The 21391-nt window shown below is 41.4% G+C and overlaps 1 protein-coding gene across 1 annotated transcript in view; it reads right to left on the reverse strand.

The window, feature by feature from the left end:
- Positions 1-1184: 1184 nt before the first annotated feature.
- CWC15 (CWC15 spliceosome associated protein homolog) overlaps positions 1185-21391 on the reverse strand; it is a 39577-nt gene continuing 19370 nt past the window's right edge. The window contains exons 6-7 of the mRNA XM_084643157.1: positions 9943-10061; positions 1185-5611 (exon numbers count right to left, since the gene is read on the reverse strand). Coding sequence (XP_084499283.1) covers positions 5482-5611; positions 9943-10061 — 249 coding nt within the window. The 3' untranslated portion in view covers positions 1185-5481. The remainder of the gene's footprint in view (positions 5612-9942; positions 10062-21391) is intronic.

The raw sequence follows: 21391 nt of genomic DNA on the forward strand, positions 1-21391 counted from the left end.
TCAAAAGCTCCCTAATCATTTTGAAGAGTAATGCAGGCATTTAGGAGCTCCCAGACATTCATTTTTTGAAAAGGAGGGACTCAGATGCTTTTGAAAATGACTCATCTACCCCCCCCCCCAAAAAATCCCCAGGTACATAATAAACACTTTCCGTGTGAAAATACGCTTTCTTCAAAATCTTCTTATTCTTGCTCTGTTTATCATTCTTCACAGTGTACAGAATTATTTAAGAATTAATGTTTGCCATCTAGGTAAAAAGGTGTTCAGTGCTCAGGATTTCAGCAGGCCGACCAAAGCCAAGAGGGGGAAAAAGGTGAATTTGAAATCAGAGTTTACTTCAGGGATAGTCCCTACATTGTTGTTTCCTGCCAAATTGCATTATGTATGGGAAGAAATGTTTATTATGATGGCACTACCTCAGTCTTTTGTAATTTTTCCTCTCTTTTAAAGGGGAAGCAAGGACTTCAATGACTGATCTTATTTCCTTGAGAATATATTTTATTGGTATTCACCCCCATCCCCAAGCTGCAAACTGTCAGGCAAGCCTCTTTATTTTTCCATATTGTAAAGCACCAAGCACAAGGATGAGAAGTCATACAGATGATCCCTTGAAATGCAATCCTGATTTTTCAATGTTGCAGTACAAAACTAATAGACTTCAGCCTCAGTCAGACCCACCAGGAATAGCTAGCGGAATACACTTTGAAGAGCTGAAGCACTTCTCTAAACTTCAACACATCCCTTCAAGTTTGAATCAGACTGCAGCCCTTTGAAGTTAAGTGCTTCAAGGGAATGTCCCACACCCCAGCAATTGCTTGACCCTGTACTCAGAACTAGTTTGCAGTACCACGCAGTAAGATTTTTATGGTATTTTGGTGTTAGAGGAGAAGAAAAAGCAGAGAGAAAGAAGTTCAGCAGTTTGGCAGAATCTGATGACTCCCAAAATCTTTCTGTACGAGGATAGCCAGAGAAAAGGCCCCCAGCAAACATGGACCAGGAGGGTTCCCCATGAGACATATGAGGTTAATACTAGATGCACCAGATGGCCTCAACTCCAACATTTTCCCGAAAGCACAACTCAAAATAGCTATGTCAACAGAAACAGTGATACATATTTTTAAAGAAAAACTACCCTCACCCAGGCTCCCAGTTTGGAGTGTATGCATCAGACTTTTAACATGTAATTAATTGTCTTAAAACAACCAGCACTTTTATTTATCAGAAGAAAAACTCAACCACTGACACCGCCTCATTTTCTCTGAGGGAAAAGAAATGACTGATTAAACAGCAGTAAATGTATATATTTCAGCAGTAAATGTATATATTCAGATAATAACGGACTTAATTAAGCTTCTATTTCTGCTTTGTATATCACCAAACCACCAAAAATGTATTCTCTAAATCAGAGTTTGAGAGAGATACAGCCAACATGAAATCTAGTCAATTTTTAACAAATGATTGAAAGTCTATTTATAAACACAATAGTCCCATTGTACTAGGTGCTGGTTCTCTCCACCATTGGTCTGTGAAAAGACTCAAACACAGAGAAACTGTGATACTGACTATGCACAAAATGTTGCCAAATGCACAAGGTAAACCAACTGAAAAGATTCACCTCTTCCAGTTACAGCCATCCTAGGTGTTACTTATACGAAAAAATAGGCAAAACAATTCAGATATAAAGTGCTATTTTTAAATTGACATCCATTTAACTGCAGAACATAAGCTGTATTCCATTCTACCTTCAGCTGCAGCAGAGCTGCCAACTATGCTGGTTCCGTGTAAAGTTATTTGTCAAACTAAGCAGATGTTCCTGGGAAAAATATCCAGGGAGCAGATGTGTACAGTAAAAAGGTGCCATTTTCTTTCTTTTTTTTCCTTTCTTTTTTTTTTTTTTAAATCGTGGCCACAATGGACCTTTTTAATACATAAACTGGATCAACTTTGCTTCCTGCATTTTAATACTAGAAGGGATAACAGAAAATTAGGCCACTGAATCAGTGGTGAAGTAATATTTTACATTTATATAGTGCTTTTCGTTCTGAAGGAACACAAAGTGCTTCACTAACTGGATACCTACACATTGTTAAAGTTGCCTAATATTCAACAACTGAAGACCATTTAGAGATATGGCCTCAAACTCCTTAACTTTCTATTGTGCCTGGCTGTTGTAGGATTTCCAAACAGTAGGTCACGTTACACAGCTCATGGGTCTGAAAAACAATGTGAGAGATGGAATTTCAGCGTAAAAATCTGCAAATCCTGGCTTTTGTAGTTTAGTTGACACACAAACAAAACAATAAAGCCTATTTTAAAAGTAATGCTGAAGAACTAACGTTAATCCGGGGCAGATTCTCATCTCCATTTCTATAGCTGTTCCTCTAGAATTATGGGGAGAGTCACTGAGAAGGTAGTTAATAAGCACACACACATAATTATAAAATATTTCAGAGATTAATTTGATTTTTATTTCTACTTGTACAGGATAATCTCATGTAGCTACAAAGCTCATGGAACAAGGGTCCTTTGGCAGCTTGTCAGTACAAGAGATCACTCTTCTATACACAAAAAGGGCTACAGTGTTTCAAAGATCCATGAAGGGAAGAATATAAACTAATAAATTTCTACAAAGACACTGAACTAGCTATAAAACCACATCTTAAGGTTTTTTTTCCCCCCTAACGTATTTACTTACTCACTTTTGGCTTAGCTATATTATATATCTTGTAATAGTGCCTAGAGTTAAGTATTATTGTTGTTGCGATGACATCATCATTTTGTTAAGTCAGATCTAAGCAACAGCTGGCTTCCCCACTGCCACATTTTGCCAACTAACCGCTCTTAACTCAAATCTTGACTTTTTAATGTGTGCTCATTAGGAACTATGGCTGATCCCCTGCTTCCAAAAAGCCATCATCGTCGCCAAAAGACAGATAACATGAGCAAAATCAGTACATATTCTTTCCTTAATTCCAAGTGAAATAAGTGTGTCTCAATATGGCTTTTAAACGTGCATATAAAATTCCCTGTTCTATGTATGTACTGACATTACCGGTTTAGATAGTTTAGCCCTGACTGGTTCATCTTGTCTTACCATAAAAAAAGGAAAAATATAAAAACTAATGAAATTGCCTAGGCAATACAAATATGCTTCTAATACAGTAGTTTAACAGGATATCATTTAAAAACCATGTCTAACAAAAAGACTGAAATATCTGTCCTGAAATTTCAAAACCCCTGACCATCACGGTCATAAATATAAAGGGAAGGGTAACCACCTTTCTGTATACAGTGCTATAAAATCCCTCCTTTACAGGCAACATCCTGTTACCTGTAAAGGGTTAAGAAGCTCAGCTAACCTGGCTGACACCTGACCCAAAGGACCAATAAGCGGACAAGATACCTTCAAATCGGGGCGGGGGGGGAAGTTTGTTTGTGCTCTTTGTTTACATGGTTGATCTCTCTTGGTACCGAGAGAAGCCAGACAGAAATCCATCTTCTCCAACCCATCCTAATCCAAGTCTCCAATATTGCAACCAGTATAGGTAAGCCAGGCAAGGTGGATTAGTTTATCTTTTGTTTTATGTGAATTTTCCCTGTGTTAAGAGGGAGGTTTATTCCTGTTTTCTGTAACTTTAAGGTTTTGCCCAGAGGGGGATCCTCTGTGTTTTGAATCTGAATACCCTGTAAAGTATTTTCCATCCTGATTTTACAGAGATGATTTTTACCCCCCTTTTTTAAAAAATAAATAAATAAATAAAATCCTTCTTTTAAGAACCTGACTGATTTTTCCATTGTTCCAAGATCCAGGGGTTTGGGTCTTTGATGATTTTGTAACAAATTGGTTAGGATGTTATTCTCATGCCTCCCCAGGAAAGGGGGTGTGTAGGGCTTGGGGGGGACGGGACGGGAAGGGGGGATATTTTGGGGGAAGACGTCTCCAAGTGGTCTCTTTCCCTGTTCTTTGTTTAAAACGCTTGGTGGTGGCAACATACAAAGACAAGGACAAAGTTTGTACTTTGGGGAAGTTTTTAACCTAAGCTGGTAAGAATAAGCTTAGGGGATCTTTCACGCGGGTCCCCACATCTGTACCCTAGAGTTCAGAGTGGGGAAGGAACCCTGACAATCACTCTGAAAATATGCAACTAATTTTTAAGTAAGAGATTGTGAGCAACATTCGTGCTATAGAAACAGGACTAAATGGACAGATATAGCATGGGCAGCCAACCAGGCAAGAACTCTACGTAAAGGCACCTTAAATCCTTTCTGACTTGCAACAACTACTATTCCATTCTAAGATCTCTCAAGTAGAGACTGCTAGTCATGTTCTCGTATATGGAGGTTTTGAAATGAATGCTAATGGTGAGTAAGAAACCACTGAACGCTTTCACTCGTGACCTAAATTGGGATTGAACTCAGGTATCCAGAGATAAAAGGATGGTATTTCAATCCAATGCATCACTCAGCCTCCTTTTGTAAGTGCATCTCAAATGTGACAATGATCACAAAAGAGAATAAAATCCTTCTGATAGCTGAAGAACACTGTACTGATTGTGATATCCTCTGAATTAACAGAAAAGTTTTCCCACATATATTCTGAGTTTTGTTCAAATTGACTTATAAAAAAAAAGTTTCGTGTGATGACTGGGTTGGGTGCTGCCTTCATTGAAAACATAGTCCTGAAACCAGATTTAAAGATTGCAGGATTGGGCTCTTCCAACCTTGCATCCATGTGGCTCTGACTGCAAGATTGGGGGTTAGAAACACAAGATTACATAGAATGGAATTTCCTGGAGAGAGGCAGCACACCACTGTGCTGCACACTTGCTGGATGCTCCTTGTGGCAAAGCAGTGAATCAGGTCGAGCTCATGATATAGATGAAGGCAGAATTTTTAACAGCTTGGAGCTATCCAGTCAGACCACATTCTTAACTGTTACATCAGAGAAACACTCAATATTTAAGAAGTCAGATAGGGAGTTCATATTGGCTTTCAACTAGCCAATCAAAGGAAGGAAGATAATTAAATTTCATGCATAAAAAGGCAACTTCAGTACTCTCTTCCAGCATGTAGAATTTCACTTACCTTTAAGAATATGAAAATTTACATAATCTGCACAAATTACACATCTCCATATTACATACAGGTTGTTTCCCAAGGAACAGTATTTAGACAATTAAAGTATTTATTGCAAACCAGTCTCTTGCAACATTACATGAAGGCCATTAAAAGTAAATGCATATCCACTGAATTAAACAGAAACAGGTTTAGTTAAAACAAAAAAGGATGCTGAAAAGGATAAAACACTCCAGATACAAGGCGACAATTAAAAAGTTGTCAATGACCTTGAAAAAGCACTTGGAAATTCATGGCAGGAGACAATTTTCAGCCATCATTCTGGGGGAATGGGGGAAGTACACCACAGAGGGGAAGTCACCTTGACCCTTTGAGTCTTTCAGCAATGGAGCACATAAAACTGTACTATTTGATGTATTTTTCCATGAACTTTTTGTGAAATTCAGATCGCAGAGTATCATTTACAAATCTTTTGTCCTTTTTCATTTCATCTATTCCCTTGGCACAGTTCTTGAAGACAACATCGTCATCCCATCTGAAAGAAAAACAAACTATTTAGCTGTACAGTTAAAATTTACTACATGAAATTATGGCAGAGCAACTTAAATAAACTATGTTTAAAACAGTTTTGTAGATTTCAGAAGACCACTGTCTTTTTAGAAAAAACTGTTAACACACATCTGAACTTATTTTGAAAAACCAAAATACAATTATTGTGTGTGTTTTTCATACAAACTATATCCTAAAGTTGTTTGCAGTGTTGTTGTAGCCATACTGGCCCAGGATATTAGAGAGACAAGATGGATGAGGTAATATCTTTTATTGAACCAACTTTTGTTCATGAAATAAATGAGCTTTTGAGCTCCTGAAGGGCTCTGTGTAGCTCAAAAGCTTGTCTTTCACCAACAGCAGTTGGTCCAATAAAATATATTACTTCACCCAGTGGTACCATTTGGAGGGGAGGAGGGGCTCCTGCTCCTCCCCTCCCAGTTTCGTACAGGAGGTGTGTTCTCAGGTGGAGCTCTTAACTACAGCACAGCAGGAGTGTGGAATGTGAGTTCTGAAGAGGAAAGGTGCTGCTCAAAGCCTGTGCCCCTGGGTTTTGTTTACAGAGGCAGGGTGATTAAGATAAGAAAGGGCTGGTAATTATATTAAGGGTCTGGAAGTCATTAATGAGTCTGTAAAACAGGAATCCCTCTGCAGGGAGTGGAGAGTATTGAAGAGAGAAGGCAGGGGACTGGAAATACTACAAAGCCTTCTGAGCCAAGATAACATTCAGAAAAGAGAGAGATGTGAGGGGCGTAGGTGAAAAGAAGGGGCCAAAACCAAGGGAAGGGATAGCAGTGATATAGAGAAGTTCCCACTCTACTTGTGGTACTTATGTGGCCCCATCACCATAGTATTTGAGCACCTCACAACGTCCAACCTATTTCTCCTCACAGCCCCTTGGAGAGGTAGAGCAGTGCTGTTCTCCCCATTGTACAGATGGGGCACAGAGGCACACATGGACTAAAGGCCAGATTTTCAAAGGTGTTTAGGCACCTAGTGGGATTTTCAAAAGCGTCTAGAATATTAGGTGCTTTGTAAACCCCACTAGATGTCTAGCTCCATCTTTGGGTGCCTAACAACCTTTGGAACTCTGTGCCTAAGGCACAGGCCTAGGTCATACAAAAAGCCCACGGGGGAACTAGAACCCAGGTCTCTCAGGGCTAGCTCCTTATCCACTGGACCACCCTCTCTCTCTGCTGCACGCTGTAAAAAAAAATAAAAAAACAAAAGAAAAAGAGGACTCTGACAGATGGGAGCAAAACCAAGAGGGACAGTCCTGAGACTCCAGAAAACGGTCCCAGGCAGTTGGGAAGGATGTCATGGTTGACAGCATGAAAAGCAGCACAGAGGTTAGGAATGATGACTAAAGAGAGAATGAGTCAGATGAGAGGAGATCACTTAACCCCCAAGGAGTGGAAGGTTCTGCCCCAGGCTGGATTGTTAAGCAACGGTTGCTGTGCAATTTTACATTTTAACTGAGAATCATTGAATATCAGGGTTGGAAGGGACCTCAGGAGGTCATCTAGTCCAACCGGCTGCTCAAAGCGGGACCAATCCTCAACTAAATCATCCCAGCCAGGGCTTTATCAAGCCTGACCTTAAAAACCTCTAAGGAAGGAGATTCCACCACCTCCCTAGGTAACGCATTCCAGTGTTTCACCACCCTCCTAGTGAAAAAGTTTTTCCTAATATCCAACCTAAACCTCCCCCCACTACAACTTGAGACCAGTACTCCTTGTTCTGTCATCTGCTACCACTGAGAACAGTCTAGATCCACCCTCTTTGGAACCCTCTTTCAGGTAGTTGAAAGCAACTATCAAATCCCCCCTCATTCTTGTCTTCTGCTGACTAAACAATTCCAGTTCCCTCAGCCTCTCCTCATAAGTCAAATCATTTTGTCTTGTCATTGTTTGTTCTGAGTTTGAGAAAAAGAAGGAATGAAAAAGTGTCATACGAGTATCAGATGTGTTTATGCCTCACATTCTTAGGATTTTAGCTGTATCCAGGCCAATTCCACAAGAACAGAAATTGCATTCAGAGTCCATAAAGTCAACGATTATGGTCATGATTTGCATTATTCATTGGGCACAATCTGTGTGCTCAGCACGGTTTAGAATATGCCAGAAAATGTAGTCCCTAAACTAACACAAGATGTGTAGCCCCAGATAAGATGGCTCAGATATTTAAGTATGAAGTCTATAGTTACTGAGCACATATTAATATTTATGAGTGGAGGCGCTGATGGCAATAGAAGTTTTACTTGATTAAGGATTAGAAGATTTGACCCTTCAACTTCCTTTTAAGAGGAGGAGTGCTAAGAGCTCCTGTGTCTGTTTATTTTCCTTTCCTGCTTGCAGTGGCCTTGATATACCTCAGAAGTATCCATTTTTTTCCTCAACTTTAAAATGTGGAATTTTTTCTTGGTGTTTGATTTTAAATATTCTCCTGTGAGAACTGCAACTCAATCACTGTAGTGTTGCGTTTAAGAGCCTTCTGGAAAGTAACTAGCCTTCAAACAGAAGTGAAAGCAGTATTGCCAAGCCTCATGATTCTGTCATGATAATTATTGTTTTCCTTAAAGCCAGAGGCCCTGAAGTCAAGTGGATGTGTGATAATTTCAGCCTTCATTCTTAAAGAAAAATGAAGTTTCTAGCCCTCATGGCTGTGGAGAAACCTTCAAAAATGTGACCCCAGTGCACCTTAAAAGCTCAAAAAGCAGAAAGCAAATAAAAAGAACACCAAATCTATTATTTTTACATAGCCTTGGTGAGCCTGATTCATGATTTCTGAACATTTGGGGTTGGCAATACCATGAAAGTGACTTGAAAGTGTCAGTTTCACTCCTGTTTAAAGTCAGTTTCTAGTCTATTATTTGTAGTGCCCTAACACCCCTAAAGCCCCCGGCAAGTGCAGTATAAACTCACAGGGCCATGCCCTAGTAGGATGTTTCCAAAAGTTTAATGATCTATTCCAAGCTTGGCGAACTGCAAAAAAGTAATATAGATTTTTCTACAAATTGTTTTAATTGTTGTATTCAAGCATAACAAAGCAAGAATATACACTAAAATTCAGTGTCCTTTAAGACAAGTGCCTTGACACAAGATGTCAGAACATATTAGTATTAGAGCTAAGTGAGTCTAATATTTAATTTTCTTTCTTTATATAGGAATTAGATACAGTGTTCCTGCCAGCTAATTGCTAAATTATCTGCAAAAAAACAAACAAAACCACCTAGAGTCTTCAGGTGCCTACATAGCCCCTTGAATCATGGTTAAAGTTGCTCCCCACTAACATCTGAAATGGCGCCCCGACCTAACTCACATTCTCTCTCTTATACCCTAAAGTCTTTACTGTGTAAAAAAAAAAAAAGTAAAAAATGAAAGGATTAGTATTATTAAATCCTGTTTATTAGGGAATGCCTAAGGACTAACCAAAATTGGGGCTCTATTGTTCTAGGAATTATACAAACACAGAGGAGCAGGCAGTTCCTGACTTAGAGCTTACAAACGAAACAGACAAGACAGTCACAAGATGGACGCAGGATGAGACTAATACACAAGTAGAGTGAACAATGTGATGGCAAACAGCATGTTAGCTCTACAATTTTTTACAAAAAGATGTGTTTAATCAGGAGGGGATCAGCTAAATGGAAAGAAAAGTGAAGGGACAGGGGACAAGACAGGGAAGAGGAAGGTAAGATGTGGAGTGAAGCTGAAGTGAAGAGACCGAGGGAGGGCGAGAGCTGGAGCAAACAGCCAATCAGCACAGGAAACAGAAAGCCCAGTCAAAACTGTAGAAAGTTCTCTGAATGTCCAGAGGTCCCTACTTTTGAGTGAAGCTCGTAAACTCCTCATCTATTCCCTATTTTAGTTAAATGGAATACTACCTGGACTATTTCCTAACAGAAACCGTACTATAATCAATAGAAAACGAACCATAAAAAAAAAAAGTGCTAGCACAAAAAATTTCACTAGTCACTCACACTAACAATCCAAAGTAGACAGATGTGTTTAGAAAGGTGTAAGAATGAGTCTGCCTATGAACTCTCGCCACATTGCCTCTTGCAAACATATTGTGCTGTGGATGGCAACGCAAGGCGATTAAATTTTCAATGCAATTCTCTTTGCCCTAAAAGAACCAGGGTGGTCTATTTGGGAAAAAAAACAAACCACCGTCCTTACAATACCTTAATTTCATGTCACATTGTTGACGCAAGGCTTGAGTGGAGAAATAAAATCAATGGCAGTGATACCAGTTTAGCTGCTTTACAGACTGCTGGAGCTCCAGGAAGGGACAAATGTATATTGAGCACAGTACCTTCTCTTCACTTTGAAGTTTGCCTGAGGCTGCACTGGGCCTGTAAGATTTAGTAAAGGGTTGCCACTCAGGATGTTTTCCATTCGAATCCTCTCTTCTTCAGCCTTTTGCTCTTGCTCCTGACAATGAGAAATAGATGCATGTATTTATTAGTTTTTGGCCATCTTTTCAAGCTAATTTACAGAGGAAGATGATGATCATTTAGCTGATAACTCCCACACAGACAACTTCAACTCCTAGTTTAGTCATCACTCCCAGCTGATTTAAAACAGTTGTGTGTGTGAAAAAACAGAGGAAAGGGTGAGGCAGAAACTCTGAAAATCTTAACATTGTTAATCTACTGTCATCTAGCAAAGCTGAACCCTGCATTACTAGCCTTTGATGTTCTAAAGTTTGCAATTAACACCCCATAAATACTAGCATGTTATAGGCTATGTATTTTGTGTATTAATAAACAACCTACCAGATTTTCTTCATTTTAAATTCTATTTAACCTCACATGAGAAAAAGAGAAAACGTTCAGCAATATTCATTAGGTAAGTGGAAGGTGTTATACACTGTTGAAAACAAGCTATTGTCTTCTACCTTCTCAGCCTTTTACCATCACAGAGTCTTACTATTTCCTTCTGCGATACTGTACAACACTGAATAATCTCATGATACCCAAATTTTAAGAGTTTTGCTGTCCGGGTCTCCCCTCACCCTGTTCCCCAATAGCACACTGTAAACTTCTGATTAAAACAACAAAAAACGTATCTGGCATAAAACTGGTTTCACTAACCACTTTTATAAGCCATCTCAACATCCAGTCACTTAATCTATCCTAGACTTCAAGTTATGTGCGACATTCTGTCTGTATCAACAATTTTTTCCAGAAGCTTTCAAACATGTTACCAGGTTCACTCTTCGATGTAAACATCAGGGGGAAAAGACTGCTCTCTTACTTGGATGACTGAATACAGGCATATCCTTCTACATGCTAAAGTATGGTCTGGAATCATTCCAGTTTAAAAAAATATTGCATTCAATGCTATAGAACTGCTACATGGACTAAAACCAGGGCTACTATGATATATGGATCATAACTGGTGTTTCTTTTAAAACTGCAAAAAATTCATGGATCAGGGCACTTTGGGGACCCAGAACAGGAAATGCTTTTCTTGAGAATAGAATTTAAGATTTTCAGCACTATAAACTACACTGATGCTAACCAGAGTTCGCAAGCTTTAAGCACTCAATCACTGTGAAAGAGTACATTAATAAGTCCTACCTATTTTATTTTTTCATGTTTGTGGACTGAACATATAAGTGGAATATTTCTATAAAAGAGGCCCAAGAGGCCTTAATAAATACAATAGTAAATCATTCTTATAAACATTAGGCAGTTCTAATGTAGAATTTACAAGATTTCTATAAATTTTACTATGCACTTAAGGTACACCAGCCTGTTTCATGCAGAGAACAGAGTGTGTGGGGGTGGGGGTTGGGAAGTGCTTTTGAGACACTGAAGTTATCAGCATATAGAATTCATAGACCAGCTCACTTGTCAAAACTTTACCTCTTTAGGTCTGCATAGTTCAGAATACACGAAAGAATGATTTTTCTTAGATTTTCTTTCACAGAGGAATTTTAAGCTAGCCGTAGGCCTGGTCTACACGAGGAAATTAGACTGGTATAACTACGTCTCTGAGGATGTGAAAAGCCCACACCCCTTAGTGATACAGTTAAACCAACCTGACCCTCAGCATAGACAGCGCTAGAGAATTCTCCCATTGACCTAACTACTGCCTCTCAGAGAAGTGGATAACCTACGTCAACAGGCGTAGGTAGCATCTTCATTGAAGTGCTACAGCAGCATCGCTAGAGTTCACTTGTAGACAAGCTCTCACTTGCAAGTTAGAGCACATTAAAGCAGCCCTGGGTGCCCTAACTCCTGATGTGTCCACGCTGGCAAGGCACGTAGAGCGCCCGGACTCTGTGGCTGGAGTGCCCCTGGTAATCCACCTCCACGAGAAGCATAACGCTTGCTGCGCCGCAGCGTCAGTGTGGACGCACTGCTCTATTAATGCGCTCTGATTGGCCTCCAGAAGTGTCCCACAATGCCCTGTGCTAGCCACTCTGGTCATCACTTTAAACGCTACTGCCCTGCCCTCAGGCGACCAACCATCAGACCTGCCCTTTAAATTCTCTAGGAATTTTGAAATTCCCCTTCCTGTTTGCTCAGCAATGTGTGGAGTGCTCTCAGCGCATCTTTCCAGGTGACCATACCTCCACGTGCCAGGCGATCCCCAGTATGCAGCAATGACGAGGTGCTGGACTTCATCAGTGCTTGGGGGGAGGAAGCTGTCCAGTCCCAGCTGCACTCCAGCCGTAGGAATTACGATACCTTCGGGCAGACATCAAGGGACATGATGGAAAGGGGCCACGACCGGAGGAGGAGGAAAGCGGTAGCGAGGGTGCGGAGGAGGAGGGGGACAGCCCGGCATCCCTAGATGCATGCAGCCTGGAGCTGTTCTCAAGCCAGGAGGAAGGTAGCCAGTCATAGGGGACAGTGCTTGGAGAAGAACAAACAGCAGAAGAGGTGCCCGGTAAGCGGCTTTTATTTTGGGAAGGAAGTTGTTCGGTGTGGGCTCTTGGGGAGAAGAGGGTTAGGGCTGCACGCATGCCTAGATGTGGAATAGGGCGTTGATGTGCTCTCTCACAACAGGGTAATCGGCCTCAGTGATCTCTTCAAAGGTCTCATGCAGAAGCTGGGCAATCCACTTGCGCAGGTTCCTTGGCAGAGCTACTGTGGCTCCTTGTCCCAGTCAGGCTAATGTGTCTGCACCACTGTGCCGTGACGGCCGGAGGGACCATTGCTGCACACAGGCAAGCTGCATATGGGCCACAGCGGAAGCCGCATTGTAGCAGAAGACCCTCCCTTGCTTCCCAGGTCACCCTCAGCAGGGAGATATCTTCCAGGACGAACTCATCCTGTAGAAAATGTGGGGACAGTGTTCCGCATAGGGACCCCTGCAGTTGTTGTTTCTCCCTGAGGCACAGAACCCCAGGGGACAGTACGGCCATGAAAAAAAATCAGTCCCCTGTGCTTACTCACCACTTTGGGGCTCCTGTGGGTTACGTGCGCTCGGTTTGGGATGGGTAATTTCTGCTATTGTGTACACTGTACTTGTCTTTAACTATGGACGAATCATTGCTATGTCTGGTGTGAACAATGCTGCCTCTGTTAAGTGTTGCATTTTGGCTTTACAGATGCAACCTTAAGATCCCAGCCGTCCTTGTTATCAACGGCCAAAAGACTCCAAAGAATCAGGAAGTGTCTGCGAAGAAGCAAAGAGGACATGCTACATGAAGTCATGCAGCAGTCCCTTAATGAAAATCAAAAAGTACAGGAGTGGCGGGAGAGCGAAAGGAGGCTCCACCAGCAGAACGCGGATCATCAGCATCAAAGCACAGAGCGGCCGCTAAGCATCATGGAGCACCAAGTGGACTCAATACAGGCTCTCGTAGCAATGCAGGCGGAGCACATCCGAGTCTGCCCCCGGTATCCGGTTATAGCACAACCTACATATTTTTTTTTGACAGGCCAAGTGTTTTTTTGTTTGCTTGTTTTATTTCTAACTCTCGGGTGTAAAGTTAGTTAAAAACAGAGAGGCACACATGACAGAGCCCAAGGCAGCAACAGCCAAAGAGGCTGCCCACAGGAGAGCTATGGAGGCAGCGAAAGAGGCAGAAAAAAACCAAGAGGCTGCCCACAGGAGAGCTATAGAGGCAAAGGAAAAAGAAATGGAGGAACAGGGAAAAAAAGAGGAAGCATGAACTGGAGTTGGAGAAGGTAAGGACTGAGCGGAATCTACTGGATAACCCTAACCATCCTTCCCCAACAATCCACAAATGGGAGCGACTATGTCCACAGTATGATTAATCCAGTGATATTGCTGAATATTTTCTCACCTTTGAGAGATTGTGCACTCTCCATAAAATTCCTGAAGCTCATAAGATGACCACACTGGTCGCAAAATTAACTGAAAGAGCTCTGGACATATTCAATAAGATGCCTATTGATGAGGCTTCTGACTATAATAAGTTCAAGGATTTGGTTTTAAAGCAATTTCAAATTATATCTGAAATGTACAGAGTAAAATTTCAAACCCTTGAGAGAGGCCCTGGACTAAGTAATGTGGCTTATCTAAACCAGATGAAGGATCTGTTAGATAAATGGGTCCAAGGAAGGGGTGTCACTAGCTTTGAAGGAATGTATGATTTGATAGCTCAGGAGCAATTCCTGAATATGTCCAAGGAGGAAATAAAACAGTGTTTATAGGATAAGGAAATGGACTCAGCAGAAAGTCTTGCTTCTTATGCTGATTGATACGAGCAGTCCCAGAACACCAGAGAGGCGGGGCAAGCCGGAACAAAAAACGAGTGGAGGGAGCAGAGAGGAACAACCCTGGTCGCAGTTGGAGCAGATACCAGAAGGGACACCCTCAGACTACACCCTACTACCAGGGGCAGCCCAAGGCCCCAACTACACACCAAGGAATACTCCAGACACCTTATCCTGCCACACCGTTCTCCAGCAACCCACCTCGCCCCAGTGACCCGTTAGCTGGACGATGTTTTAAATGTAATGAGCCGGGGCATGTGAAGGCCAACTGCCCGAAGAACCCCAACAGATTACAGTTCATTGCACAGGAATCACACCAGAGGTCCTCAGGCCCAGATACCACCCAGATTCCCTCCACTCTGAGGGTAACTGTGAGGGGGGGGGGGGGGGAAGAAGGTGGAGGGACACCAGAGCACAAGTGTCTGCTATCTATGCTTCCTTAGTGGACCCAAATTTAATTGACCCAGAGATCCAAGTGACAATTCAACCCTTCAAGTCCAACTCTTTCAATTTGCCTACAGCCAAGTTGCCCGTCCAGTACAAGAGCTGGTCAGGAACGTGGACTTTTACAGTATATGACGATTATCCCATCATTGATGACTACCCCATGCTGTTGGGTGAAGACTTGGCCAATCATGTGAAGCTAGCCAAGAGGGTGGGAATGGTCACCCACAGCCGCGCTAAGCAAGCCGTCATGCCTAGCTCTGTTCCGGAAACTTCTACTAGGACCCGGTCAGAGGTGATGGACCCGGACCCCACACCAACATCTGCAACAGCAGTAGTGGATCCAGTCTCAGAGACCCAGACAGAGCCAGAACCGGAACCGGTGGAACAACCAGCACAAGTCCCATTGCCAGCACTGAATCAAGTACTTGCAACCCCAACACCAGAAGGCCCCACTGAACCTGAACTGGCAGCAGCCGATAACCCTACACAAGAGGCTCAGCCAGAGCCTGAAACCTAACATAGTGCACCAGCGGAGAGCGGTTCACAGTCTACGGAAACAGCCCCATCCCCTACATCGCTTCCAGAGGGACCAAGCCTAGGTCCACAATCCAATGAGGAACTGATGTCTCCAGCATCAAGGGAACAGTTGAAAAGGAAGCAGATGAAAGCCCCCAGAGAGCTTGGATGGCGGCACAGAACAACCCACCGCCTCTCAGCTCTTCTTATCGATCCAGGTTTGTTGTAGAAATAGGACTTTTATACAAGGAAACTCTTTCTGGTGGACACCAGGAAGACTGGCATCCTCAGAAACAGTTGGTAGTTCCAACTAAGTATCGGGTCAAGCTCTTGAGCTTAGCTCATGATCATCCTAGTTGCCATGCTGGGGTGAACAGGACCAAAGACCATTTGGGGAGGTCATTCCACTGGGAGGGAATGGGCAAGGATGTTTCTACCTATGTCCGATCTTGTGAGATATGCCAAAGAGTGGGAAAACCCCAAGACGAAGTCAAAGCTCCCCTCTAGTCACTCCCCATCATTGAAGTTCCATTTTAGCGAGTAGCTGTGGATATTCTAGGTCCTTTTCTGAAAAAGACACCCAGAGGAAAGCAGTACATATTGACTTTCATGGATTTTGCCACCCGATGGCTGGAAGCAGGAGCTCTAAGCAGCATCAGGGCTAAAAGTGTGTGCCAGGCACTAGCAGACATTTTGCCTGGGTAGGTTGGCCCTCCGACATCCTCACAGATGCAGGAACTAATTTCCTGGCAGGAACTATGGAAAGCCTTTGGGAAGCTCATGGGGTGAATCACTTGGTTGCCATCCCTTACCATCATCAAACAAACAGCCTGGTGGAGAAATTTAATGTGACTTTGGGGGCCATGATATGTAAATTCGTAAATGAGCACTCCAATGATTGGGACCTAATGTTGCAGCAGTTGCTCTTTGCCTACAGAGCGTACCACATCCCAGTTTAGGGTCTTCACCATTTGAACTTGTAATGGCCCCTTAACCTCCCGGCCATATACAGTTGGTGAAGCAGCAATGGGAGGGGTTTACACCTTCTCCAGGAACTAACATTCTGGACTTTGTAACCAACCTACAAAACACCCTCTGAACCTCTTTAGCTACTTCAGCGCAGCATGGTCAGTTTGTAGGTGGAAATGCCATCCCCAAACGTATGGGTGTAGCTTTTCCAGAGCATATACAATAGCGTAACATTCCCTTTCGCTGATTGACTGGTGGCTTTCCCTCTCAGACCGTTTTTTGCTGAGAAACATGACAGGATGGAATTCTTGATCCGGTCCTTCCTGCACTAAACTGCTCCCACACCACGCTCGGATGCATCTGTGGTTACTAGGAAAGGTTTGTCAAAGTTTGGGACCCTTAGCACTGGGTCAGACATGAGTGTCGCTTCAAGCTGGTTAAAGGCCTTCTGACACTCTTCAGTCCACTCAACTGCATTTCCTTCCTATTACTTACAATTTGTAATCTTAGATGCTTAGTTCAGGTATGGCTTTAGGAGATGTATTTTCCCTGCCCTGGTTCCTCGCTGACCCAGAGAGAACACACAGAAACACAAACCTTCCTCCACAGATTTGAAAGTATCTTCTCCCCTTATTGGTCCTTTTGGTCAGGTGCCAGCCAGGTTATCTGAGCTTCTTAACCCTTTACAGGTAAAGGAGGGCTTTAATGCTACCCTTAGCTGTAGGTTTATGACACTATTATTCACCACATTTTTAAAAAGGAAAGGAAAACTAGGGCTCAAAAGGAATTTAAGTTAAGTGTTTTAAGGAACAGTTAGAAGGAAGTACAAGACAATATTACCTGCAGTCACTAGATTGTGTATATTTTCCACCTCCGTGCTCTCAATTATTTCACACAAGATCACTTTAAAAATCAAATTTATTATGGAAAAAGTTCTAGATAACAGACATTACAAGCAAAAAAACTGTGGCAGCCACAAAAGTCATCTTGACTTTTCTCTACTGTAGTGGGTGATATTACAACACTTGTAATATCCTTCAATTCAGATTAGCCCAACAGATTGATGATTTGTACTCCATACTAGTGACAATGATGCAGCACTATTCAAAGACTGAGGTATCAGAAGTAGTGACAAAACAACTCAATTAAAAAGCAACATACAGCAAGGCCCTGGCAGTACACACCCAGAAGTTCTGAAGGAACGTAAAAATGAAATGGCTGAGCTGCTAGAAAAGTCTGCACTCATTAAAATCTGCTACTATAGCAAAGGATAGTACGGTACCAAAGAGTGCACTGACAGATTTAAAAGAAGTGCTTGGGTAATCTGGGGAATTAGATGACTACAGATTATTGATTTGTACTTGGTAAATTATTTGAAACAATAATTTAAAATGGTTATAAAACACCAAGAGTGACCAGCAAAAGGAAACCATGGCACACTAATTAGAATATTTTGAATGGGTCACAATAAAAGAGTGGGTAAAGGAAGGAAAGGCAGTTGACAATATATTTGGAAGGCCTTTGACAAAACTCCTCACGTGAGGCTACTAAAGACACTAAAGTCATTGGGCAAAGTACTGTTGTGGGTAACAAAGTAGCTACAAAAAACATAAGATAGGAATAAATGGTCAAAATGGGCAATTTTCATGATAGCAAAAGCTTAATGGAGGTGCCACAAAATTCTGTAATAGGACCAGCATTGTTTTCTATTTATTAATATATATTTATTAATGAGCTGGAAAAGAGGTGAACCAAACAAAGTGAATAGGAAATAACGTGAGATGAAATTAAATGTTCACAAATACAAAGTAATGCACATTGCGTATAATAATAATTTGAACTATTCACATATCTTACTGGATTCCTAATTAAGTGTATCAATTCAGAGAAAGACCTGGTCATCTTTGTGACCAGTTCAATGAAGCGGCAAAGAGTCCTATGGCACCTTATAGACTAACAGACATATTGGATCATAAGCTTTCGTGTGTGAATACCCGCTTCATCGGATGCATGTAGTGGAAATTTCCAGAGGCAGGTATAAATATGCAAGCAAGAATCAGGCTAGGGATAACGAGGTTAGTTCTATCAGGGAGGATGAGGCCCTCTTCTAGCAGTTGAGGTGTGAACACCAAGGGAGGAGAAACTGCTTTTGTAGTTGGTGAGCCATTCACAGTCTTTGTTTAATCCTGATCTGATAGTGTCAAATTTGCAAATGAACTGAAGCTCAGCAGTTTCTCGTTGAAATCTGGTCCTGAAGGGTTTTTTTTGCTGCAGGATGGCTACCTTTACTTCTGCTATTGCGTGTCCAGAGACGTTGAAGTGTTCTCCTACAGGTTTTTATATATTGCCATTCCTAATATCTGATTTGTGTCCATTTATCCTTTTACGTAGGGACTGAATGAAGATTCAATGAAGATTTTTGCTCAATGTGAAGCAGCATTTTAAAAAAGCAAAGAAAGTATTCTGTGATGGAAAATATGGAAAATACTAGATTATTAGTTAAATCAGTACACTCTCACAAGAAATACTGTGTTCAGTTCTGGTTATCCATCTCAAAATTAGTCAAGGAACCCAAGGACATAAAGAGAAGAAATTCTTGAACTGCCTATACACTAATGCTAGGTGTCGGGGTAACAAACAAGAAGAACCAGAATTGCTCATTTATGAGCATAAATTCGATTTAGTTGGTATTAATGAAAGCTGATGGGATGATTAGCACAACTGGAATGTTAAACTTAATGTTTATAACCTATTTAGGAAGGACTGAACAGGTAAAAGGGGAGGGGGAGCGGCACTATGTCAAAATAACATTACCTGTTTCCGAGTCACGGATAAGTCGGAAGAAAATTATCTTGAATGCTTATGGATCTCTGTCCTAACAGATAAACCACAAGATAGGATATCAGTTGGTGTCTTCTACAAACCACCAAATCACAATAGGGAACAGGATGACTGCCCCCTTGCATACGTATGTATAATGTGTACTGGGGAAAAACTTTGATTTGACGGACTTCAGTTTGAGTGACATATGATGAAGGTCCCATGCTACAGCACTAAAATATCTTTGGAATTGCTAAACTTTATAGGTGACAATTTCCTAAGTCAAATAGTGTTGCAGCCAACCTGAGGGAATTTGTTATTAGACCTTGTCATAACAGATAAAAAGGAACTGATCACAGAACTAAAACTTAATAGTGGTTAGGTACAAGTGATTATGATATGACCAGATTTATAATGTGCAAGCAGAATAAAGTTCAGATTAGTAATAGATATACTTCGTGCTTCAAAAGGGCCCATTTGACAATGCTGAAAATAATTATGAGCAAAATATGAGCTCATAATATGACCTGGAAGGAAAAATTAATAAGAAAAATGTAAATGATAATTGGGAATCATTTAAGAACACCTTACTAGAGGTCAAAAAACCCACAATCCCTCAGTTGAAGAAAGCTGTGCAGGTTTAGAGGGGAAGTGAAGGCAGTTATAAAAAATAAAATAGGTGTATAACAAATAGAAGAAAGGTTAACAGTAATAAATATAAATCAGACGTTAGGAACTGTAGAAAATTGCTAAAGGAAGCAAAAGGACACAAAGAGAAGTCCATAGCCAGTAGAGTTAACAACAATAAGAAGGAACCTTTTAAAATATATTGGGTACAAAAAGAATCCTGACAATGGTACATTACTTGATGGAAATGGTAAAGTTATCAATAATAATGGAGAAACAAAAGAAATGTACAGTAAGTATTTCTGTTCTGTTTTTTTGGGGGGGGAGGGAAGAGAGGATATAGTCTCATCATATGGTGATAACACTCTTTCCATTCCACTTGGATCTCTGGAAGATGTCAAATAGAAGATACTAAAGTTATACATTTTTAAATAATCAGGTCCAGATAACTTGCATCCAAGAGTTTTAAAAGAGTGTGCTGAGGAGCTCGCTGGACCATTATTGTCAATTTTTAATAAAGTCTTGGAGCACTGGGGAAGGTCAGAAAGAAAGCTGATGTTGTGCCAATTTTAAAGAAGGGCAAAGGAGATGACCCAGGTAATTATAAGCTTGTCAGCATGACATCAATCCTGAGCAAGATAATGGAACAGTTGATACAGGACTTGATTAACAAAGAATTAATGAAGGCTAATATAATTTATGCAAATCAACATGGGTTTATCGAAAATAGATCCTGTCAAACTGTCTTTTTTTTTTTATGAAATTACAAGTTTGGTGGATAAACATAATGGCACTGACATAATATACTTAGACTTTTAGTACTGCATGACATTTTGACTAAAAATACTTAGAACAATATAAAATTAACATGGCACACATTACATGGATTAAAAACTGGTTAACTGATAAGTCTCACAATGCAACTATAAATGGGGAAGTGTCATTGAGTGGGTTTCCAGTGGGGTCCTGTAGGGTTCTTGGCCCTAACTCTAGTTAACATCTTTATCAATGACCTGCAAGAAAACGAAATCAACAGTGATGAGCTTTACAAATGAGACAGCTTTACAAACGAGACAAAAATTGGGAGAGTGGTAAATAGACAAGATGGCAGGTCACTGATTCAGAGTGAACTGGATTGCTTGGCAAAATGGATGCAAGTACACAATGCACATTTTAAGACTCTTAAACGTAAGCGTATACATCTAAGAACAAAGAATGCAGGCTATGCTCATAGGATGTGGGACTTTATCCTTGGAAGCAGTAACTCTTAAAAAGATCTGGTGCTTGTGGTGAATAATCAGCTGAACATGAGCTCCCAATGTGACTCTGGCCAAAGGAGCTAACGTGATTCTGGGATGCCATGATAGGGTGTGCACTCCCACACATGCCCTGAAGAGTTTAATGTGGGTCTGAGAGGCCAATTATGGTATCTGGCTCCAACTGGAGGAGAGTCAGGGCTGATAAACTCTAACTGATGATGAAACCAAGCTGAGCTGGGGCAGATTGGGCTGGTACATAACCAGGAAGTGGACAGCAAGAAGAGGCTGAAGGGAGAGAGTCTGCAGTCACTGGAAGCAGAGAAGTGGGGAGGAGAAAACCCAAGAGGGAGGATAAGTGCTGGGATCCCAGCCCTGGAAGAAGGGTCAACCCCAGATGAATTGTGGGGAAAGAACCTGAGAGCGT

The sequence above is a fragment of the Lepidochelys olivacea genome, assembly GCF_965140295.1.
Source record: "Lepidochelys olivacea isolate rLepOli2 genome assembly, chromosome: 1".
NCBI classification, from domain to species: domain Eukaryota; kingdom Metazoa; phylum Chordata; order Testudines; family Cheloniidae; genus Lepidochelys; species Lepidochelys olivacea.